Here is a 9271-nt window from a genome sequence, read left to right on the forward strand (position 1 = left end):
AAAGCTGGGTGCTGATAGAGGGATTTCAGATCATGGGAAATCTGGGTGCTGTGGGTAAGAGCCAAGTGTCAGCATCATTATCCTGTACCCAGAGTGTCAGTGTCATTTTCCCGTACCCCAAGTGTCGGTGTCATTTTCCCGTACCCCAAGTGTCAGCGTCATTATCCCGTACCCCAAGTGTCGGTGTCATTATCCAGTACCAGAAGTGTCGGTGTATGTGGAGGGGGGGCCCAGGTCTGAACTTTGCATCGGGGCCCATCAAACTCTAGTTACGCCACTGGCTGGAATCACACTTGCGAGTGTAAAATCGGACCGAGTCTCATGCTAGAAAATAGCATGAGCTCTGTTCAAGTCTTGATCAGTGTGCAATGCAACAGCAATGCGATTCTGTGATTTTTCAATTGATTGTAGTCCGTGTGCAATCCGTGTTTGATGCGTATGTGATCCGTTTTTATTCTCAGCCGCTATGTAATCCGACATTCAGCTCTGCTACATGGCCGCTGACAGCAGACACAGAAAGAGCTGCACGATCAGAATGAAGTCGGATGAACTTCACCCGACTTCATTGTCATCCCGCGGCTCTGTCTGTGTGTCGTGGCCTTATTTTCGGTCACCGGTGAAGGTCTCACCGGTGATCGCAAATCCCCTGAGTGACTGAAGTGATCTCTGCTATCAGTGGTGCCGTCACTGAGGTTACCCACGGCCACAGCTGCAGTCCTCCAGCTGAGATCTGTGGCTGCAGGTAACGTGAGGGATGGCACTGCTGATAGCACGACTCACTTCAGTTGCTGCGGGGAGCTCACAGAGAGTGGTCATGGTCTGTGATCGCTCTCTGTCAGCTTCTGCTGTAGCAGAACTGAAAGCGTCGTGGGACCTCTGTGGATTACGTCGGATCTGGAGGAGTATTTGGGGACTTGAATAAAGTGGTGAAAGAGGGTGTTTCTTTTTTGTCATTTATTTCAAATAAAGGATTTTTGGGTGTATGTCTTTATTTTTGTTTTAACTTATAGGTTAATCATGGAAGGTATCTCGGGGAGACGCCTGCCATGATTAACCTAGGACTTAATGGCAGCTTTGGGCTGCTGCCATTAACTCCTTATTACCCCGATTGCCACCGCACCAGGGCTATTCGGGATGAGCCGGGTACAGTCCCGGGACTGTCGCATCTAATGGATGCGGCAATTCTGGGCGACTGCAGGCTGATATTTTTAGGGTGGGGGGCTCCTCATAACGTGGCGCTCCCCATCCTGACAATACCAGCCTCCAGCCGTATGTCTGTACTTTGGCTGGTATGAAAATTGGGGGGAACCGCATGCCGTTTTTTTTTAATTATTTATTTAATTTACTGCACGATATAGACCCGCCCAGCGGCGGCTGTGATTGGTTGCAGTGAGACAGCTGTCACTCAATGTGGGGGCGTGTCTGACTGCAACCAATCATAGGCGCCGGTGGGCGGAAAAGCAGTGAATGCGAGATGGAATAATGAGCGGCTGGCTTTTTCAAAAGAGGAAAAGCCGCCGGAGCAGTGTGACAGCCTTGCAGCGCCGCAACGGTGATCGGGGATCGTGAGTATGAGAGAGGGAGGGAGAGGGATAGACAGACAGAGAGAGAGACCGAGAGACCGACCGAGAGAGAGACAGACCGACTAACAGAGATAGAAATTGACCGACATCGAAAGACCGCACTCATTTCCAGTGTTTTCTGCAACATGCGATTATGTATTTAGAAAAACGCATGTCACTGGGATGGTGTGTGTGCCGTCCGTGTGACATCCATTTTTTTTCCACGCACCCATAGAGTATCATTGGGGAGACACGCACGATAAACTCACCAAAACGCAGCATGCTGCGATTATTTTTTTTTTAGTTCGATTTGGACTGAGAAAAAAATAGCAGATGAGAGCTGCCTCATTGATTTAACATTGGTCCAAGTGCAATGCGAGATTTTCCCGCAGTGCACTCGAGTAAGTTAATCACAAGTGTGAAGCCGGCCTTAGATTCGGCATGGAGCTCAGAAAGATAACTGCCCACAACACAGCTTTCTATATACGTTGTCTATTGATAGTGAGCTGCTTATCAGAGGAGGGGACATAGTCAGTCTAGCAGTTGCTTGAATTGTGGTTTAAGTAGTAATAATCTCCTGGTGATAAAATCTTGATTTGTAACTAAACAGCACACTGCTTAATAAGCTACACATCACTGAATTTAGTATCCTCAGATTACATAGCAAAAACCTGCTCATATATTCTCTTTATACCTATGGAGTAATATATTTAATCATTTCCTGACGGGACAATTTTCATTAGTGTAATTTTATTTTTTTCCTCCTCTTTTCCGAGAGACATAACTTTTCTTATATTTTCCATCGACTTAGCCATATGAGGGCTTGATTTTTGTATGACAACTTGTACTTTTGAATGTTACCAATCATTTTAATATGAAATGTATTCTACAGCAAGAAAAATATTCCAAGTGTGCCAAAAAGAAACCGAGAAATAAAAAAAAGCACAATGTTTGCAATTGTCTTTTGGGTTTTGTCAATCACAATGATACCAAACATGCACAGTTTAAGTGGGGAAAGAAAAAATTTAAATTTGTGAAAATGTAAAATTCACTTATTTCGCCATTTTGCAAGAATCGGAACATTTTACAGTTTCAGTCCATGGGGCTGTGAGGTCTTGTTTTCCACATCCTGAGCTGACATTGTTATTTATACCATTGTGGGATAGGTACGACATTATGATTGCTTTAAACACATCCAATTGTGAAAATTATTATTATTCCAAGATCTATTGATTAAAATGACCTTTGTTCTTGGGACAACCCCTTTAATGATGGGATGATTTTTCATTTTTGCTCTTTTGTTTTTTTTCCCTTTAGTTCTAGAGCCCTCTTATTACAGACTTTGCTGCACCTTCTATTTACCTCTAGATATTGCTTGTAGTATTGCCATGTAAGATATTGGATGGTTTGCTTGTAGAAGACTATGTTTGTTGTCATCATATGGTTTTATGTCTCTTTTTAGATTGTTGTAACTTAAATTGATGTTTGTCTTATCTGTTCTATACAATTACATTTAATAAATATCGTCATATTTTGCATGTTATTTGGATTTGCACTTTTTGTATATGGATTATGCTTGTTTTTCTGTATTTTGCTCAGATTTGTTCACATATCAGTAGTTCTTTATTGTTTCATTGTTCCTTTCCATCACAAAAAAAAAGCTGCGGACCTGTCACATATGAGTAGCAGGCAAACCAATTATCCAGCAGATATTGAACTTTTACAACTGTCATTTTGCTGTTGTGTAAAAAGCCACATTAATAATACTTGTGATGCTGCAATACAAACATGTGACTATGGTTCATGATACCAAAACCTGATGGCCTTATCCTTATCACACAATTAAAGGGGTTTTCCAATTTCTGAAGATCTTTTCTCCCCAACTTCAATTTGTTTTATTTTTTAATTTGTGCCTTCCCCTCCTTGCTCCAGTGCTGTGTCTCTTCCTCCGCCGGTAATGGTGTCTGTTATTGTCTGCAGCGCTGTCATCACATCGACAGCTCGGCCGCTCTGACAAACTGGGCACAAGGTATGCTAAAACCTGAAGACTACTTTAATTATTGTGAATCTTTCTGAATCTGATTATATCCTGTGCTCTCCTAAGCCGGAAATATCTTATTTATTCTTGGAAATTTTTCAGGAAAATATAACTAATACAAGAATTAAAAAATGAATCTTTGTGATTCAGTTTTACACAATATTTCTATTGATAATTCACTTAAAATGTTATTTCTTCACCTCACTGCAATATTCTAGTATTAGTGCTGCCCCCTAGTGGGGAAATGATGAATCTTTCCTCCAGTTTATGTCACTCCCGTACATTGTCTTCTATCAGTGTGTCTCTAGAACAGTAATACACGGCAGTGTCCTCATTCTTCACATTGGTCATTTGTAGATGTCCCATGTTCTTATTGTTATCTCTGGAGATTGTGAATCGTCCTTTAACAGAATCTGCATAATAAGTGCTTCTCCCATCACTGCTAATAGCAGCCACCCACTGTAACCTTGTATCAGGAGTCTGTCTGAACCATTGCATGGTATAGCTACTGAAGGTGAATCCAAATCCTTCACATGAGAGTCTATTTGAATTTCCAGGCTTTATCACTACGGGGTCCGATGGCTGGACAAGTCGTTCTTCAGAGCGGACACCTGGAGAATACACAGAATAAGGTTACCTCCATATCCACATCTCATCATAGTGCTAGTAATATCTTTCTACTAATGTTCTAGTAATGTCTGTAGTAATGTCACCTGACACGCCGGCCAGTGATATAAAGAGGAGCAGGAAAGTCTCCATTACTGCTGGGGTTACTTCTAGGAGGTGATGTGTGATCCATCAGCGCTGTCTTTATTATGTAGGAGATGTCCCAGAAGGAAGTGACGTCAGCTCATTATCATATTGTGAGACATATATTGGTGTGACTCTATCATATACAGTATGTGTGTGGTGCTATGGACCAGTATGTGTTTTATTGCTTTATCTGTGTCACTGATTATATCAGCGATTTCCACATTAATAAAGATTTAACCATCAGTTACAAGTCAACATAAGAGATGAAGAATTTTTTTGTAATGAAGTAAAGATATGAAAGATAATTAATTTATAAGTGTTTGATAAATCTTTAAAAAGTCACTTGTGCCAGATACGCTGGACATATAGTAATAATAATGCAGAGTCTATTGTTTATTCCACTGGAGCGATCATATTTGATTCCCCCCTCTAAAATGTCTGAGAAAAAAAAAAGAAGTTACTTGACCTTAGTGCAAGAAAACTTAATGGGTTGTCTCTTCTCAAAGGTTATTACTACATAAAAATATAAAAAAAGTCAATATAAAAAAGAAAAGTGATATTTTACTTGCCCTATTGGGATTCAGCACTGCCTTTCACAGTTGTTCTGGTCTTTGTTAATCGTCTGCAGTGGTAATGACAAGCTGACAATGCTGCAGTCAATCATTTGTAGCACCCATGAGACCCTCAGGGCAGTACAGGGAACTGCATCCTCTTGGGGATGCAGGACCTACCCCCTGGGACCTGGAGCACCAGTGCCGATTCCACCAACACACATCTAAAATCCTAGTTCTCTCCACACTGGGCATAGAGGGTTAACCATGTAAGGTGATGGTCGCCATGAGAGAGTCCCTGGGTATAGTGGGAGGGGTCAATGGTAGTGAGGAAGAGGAGAGTGAAGCACACAGGAGAGGTGTGCAGATGTGCCTGACCTGGGTCCGTGTAACAGTGACCCCGGGGGCACAGGAGAGAGGTCGCCAGGACGGGTACAGAGATATCGCTGGGTTCTGAGCACGAACGGGGCACAGGGCCTTAGGTCAAATGTCGAGTTTCAAACGGTTTGATAAACACCTCCACGGTGAGGACACCTTCACGGACTTCATAAGACCAAATAATCCGGGGGCATCAGCAGTAAACTAGGATCAGGGTTCGGACACTTTCCTCCACACAGGGTCTGCACTGCCCGCCGTACGGAGAAGGAGACTGTACCCCAAAAGGGACAGTCGGGGTTCCCAAACGCTCCATGCTTTCGGGACTCAATCTACAGAGAGTGCCGGGGACAGAGCAACCTGGGTCACTACATTGGCACTGATACTCCTGGGACCTGAACCAGCAATCCCTGGGTCCACAGTGAGTAGAGACTGTTATAGACAACCTGGTGTGGTCTCCATTATTGTCCCACTACATCTCCCAGGCAGGGCCCTACCTGCGGAGGGCCTACCCATAGGCGGATTATAATGAGGGCAATCTGGGCTACCGCCCGGGGCCCAAGGCTCCAGGGGACCCATTCAGGGCAGTTAGTAATGATGGCAATCTGGCCAAGTGTTCGGAGTCTGAGGTTTCGGGGGGGCCCATGCCCAGATTGTCCTCATCTGTTATCAGCGGTGCACCGCGCCGGGAGCAATTCTTCTGCAGAGCGGAGCCGGAGGAATCCCCCTGTTGCTAGAATGTATTTGCTCCTGTGAGGTGATGATGTAACCGGAGGGGGCGGGGCTTCCTCATCCAGTGCGGGACCTATGATCACTGTGTGTACTGTGGCTGCTGGAGAGGCTGGGGGGCTGCACCATGGAGCGAGGGGCCTCATATAGAGGAGTAAGGGTGAGTAATGTGAGGAGGTGTTTGTTTTTTTGGGGGGTCACAGTATAGCTGGATTTTCCAACATGGGCCTGCATATTAAAGGTAACCTGTCAGGGCAAAAAAGCGTTCTGACCTACAAGCAGCAGCCTGTGTGAGCTATTAACCCCTTCCTACCCATCCCTGTGTTGTTATATTGTGTAATAAGAAAGTAATAAAATAACGTTTTATTACTTACATATTCCCTATGTAAATGAGCAGGGTCTCTAGCCCCATGAGTCTCACATCGTCCTGTGGGCGTGATACCATGGATTTACATGAGCGACATCACGTCAGCTCCTTCAGAATCTCGTGCGTGCGCGCTTACCATTCTCACCACCTCATCCTGGTGTTTGCATGTCGGCTTCTGACGCGCACTGCGCATGCTCAGAAGACTCCTGCGGTTCCTGTCATGCGCAATGCGCGTCAGAAACCGACCAGCAAACACCAGGATGAGGCGGCAGTGAGAATGGTAAGCTCACGCATGCGAGATTCTGAAAGTGCAGACATGACGTCGCTCATGTAAATCCATGGTATCACATCCACAGGAGCGTGATATCATGGAAAGCATGTAGACGCTGTAACGTTGCGCCCTGCAACGTGGGGGTTTCACTCGCTTGCAGCGGTGTGAGGTAGCTTCAGCAACACATGTACACAGTCTCTTCATAGAAATTCTGGCAGTTTATTAAAAACACTCAGCATAAACTGCCCTCAAACATAAACAATAAGTCCATAATGGAAGTTTAGCAACTTCCCCACTCTCTGGCTCCTGCCAGCGTACAACTCTAGCCAAGGTTCCTTCCATCACCCAGGGCCCTCTGCAGACCCCTGTCTGTCTCTCCTCCTGGAGAGATTCGGCCCTACAGCCCTGGCCTGGCTGCACTCACCTCACACTCAATATCAGAGCCTTGTGATCAGCCTCCATGCAGGCTGATACACCCAAAGCTCTCGGCTCTGCTCTCGCTTGTTTCCAGTCCACACACTGGACATCTAGAGCCAGTCTCTCTCTAGACTGCCCTAGACACACTTCTCCCAGGTTCAGAGACAGGATTGCTTTAACCCCTGGAGCCACACCCACAGGTGGTAAGGAGTGTGTAATCAGCATCACACACCCTTCCATGGCTCTACATGTAATGCAATCCTGTGGAACCATAGGTCCCAGCCAGCTTCACATTGCAGAGCACCCACGCTTCTGCAAAACATGCCGGCCCTTTGTAATACAGCTGGTTGATACCTCACAACACCCACAGGGTGATGCAACGCCCATGGGGCTAAAGACCTATGCTATTTACATAGGGAGTATGTAAGTAATAAAACTTATTTTATTACCTTCATAATGTACAATGTTAAAAGAAAGGGATGGGTAGGAAGGGGTTAATAGCTCACACAGGCTCCTGCTTGTAGGTTATAACGCTTTTTTGACCTGACAAGTTCCCTTTAAGGATTGTACAGTATGGGCCTGCATAATGGGGGATTGTACAGTATGGGCCTGCATAATGGGGGATTGCACAGTATTGGCCTGCATAATGGGGGATTGTACAGTATGGGCCTGCATAATGGGGGATTGCACAGTATTGGCCTGCATAATGGGGGATTGTACAGTATGGGCCTGCATAATGGGGGATTGTACAGTATGGGCCTGCATATTGAGGGATTGCACAGTATGGGTCTGCATAATGGGGGGATTGTACAGTATGGGCCTGCATATTGAGGGATTGCACAGTATGGGTCTGCATAATGGGGGATTGTACAGTGAAAGTGCTTCATATTGGGAATTGTGCAGGGAAAGGGTGATATATATATATATATACTAGAAGGTGGCCCGATTCTACGCATTGGGTATTCTAGAATTTACGTATTGTGTAGTTCATGTATGATTTTGTTATATATATATATATAGATGTTGTTATGTGTAGTTACCAAGTGTTTGTGTAGGGCGCTGTACATGTTCTGGGTGTTGTCTGGGTGTGACGGGGGGTGAGAGCGGTGTTGTAAGTGTGTTGCGTTGTTTGTGGAGCGCTGTGTGTCTGTAGCGTTGTGTGTGTGTTGCGCGGTTTGTGTGTGTGGTGTGTTTTGGGGGAGGTATGTTTTGTGCAATGTGTGTGTTGTGCGGTATGTGCGTATATTTGTGTGTGCAGCGTTGTCTGTGTGTGTGGGTGTCTGTGTACGGCAGTTGTTTGTGGTTCCCAGTGTGTGTGTGTGGTGTGTTGTGCAGTGCGCGCGCGTGTTGGGGGGAGGTGTGCACTTCCCATCGTGCTCCATCCCCCATGCAGCGCACTCCCCATCGTGCTCCATCCCCTATGCTGCGCACCCCCCATCGTGCTCCATCTCCCATGCTGCGCACTCCCAAACATGCTCCATCCGCCATGCTGCGCACTCCCAAACATGCTCCATCCGCCATGGTGCGCACTCCCAAACGTGCTCCATCCGCCATGCTGCGCACTCCCAAACATGCTCCATCCTCCATACTCCGCACTCCCCATCGTGCTCCATCCCCCATGCAGCGCACTCCCCATCGTGCTCCATCCCCTATGCTGCGCACACCCCATCGTGCTCCATCTCCCATGCTGCGCACTCCCAAACGTGCTCCATCCGCCATGCTGCGCACTCCCAAATCTGCTCCATCCGCCATACTCCGCACTCCCCATCGTGCTGCATCCCCATGCTGCGCACTCCCAAACGTGCTCCATCCGCCATGCTGCGCACTCCCAAACGTGCTCCATCCGCCATGCTGCGCACTCCCAAACGTGCTCCATCCGCCATGCTGCGCACTCCCAAACGTGCTCCATCCGCCATGCTGCGCACTCCCAAACGTGCTCCATCCGCCATGCTGCGCACTCCCAAACGTGCTCCATGCTGCGCACTCCCAAACATGCTCCATCCCCCATGCTGCGCACCCCCCATCGTGCTCCATCCCCCATGCTGCACCAGCATCAGCCTCTTTACCCGCAGCATCAGCCTCTCTGCCCGCAGCATCAGCCTTTCTACCCGGAGCATCAGCCTCTCTCATCCCAGCATCAGCCTTTCTGTCCCCAGCATCAGCCTCTCTGTCCCCAGCATCAGCCTCTGTCCCCAGCATCAGCCTCTC

At 46.7% G+C, this 9271-nt stretch overlaps 1 gene segment (V, D, J or C); it reads right to left on the reverse strand.

Moving 5' to 3' along the window:
• Positions 1-3870: 3870 nt before the first annotated feature.
• On the reverse strand, positions 3871-4359 carry LOC142243370 (Ig heavy chain V region 914-like). The segment is given in 2 exon segments: positions 3871-4211; positions 4314-4359. Coding segments are annotated over 2 exon segments (387 nt in total).
• Positions 4360-9271: the final 4912 nt, after the last annotated feature.

Source organism: Anomaloglossus baeobatrachus, chromosome 1 (genome assembly GCF_048569485.1).
Source record: "Anomaloglossus baeobatrachus isolate aAnoBae1 chromosome 1, aAnoBae1.hap1, whole genome shotgun sequence".
NCBI lineage: Eukaryota > Metazoa > Chordata > Amphibia > Anura > Aromobatidae > Anomaloglossus > Anomaloglossus baeobatrachus.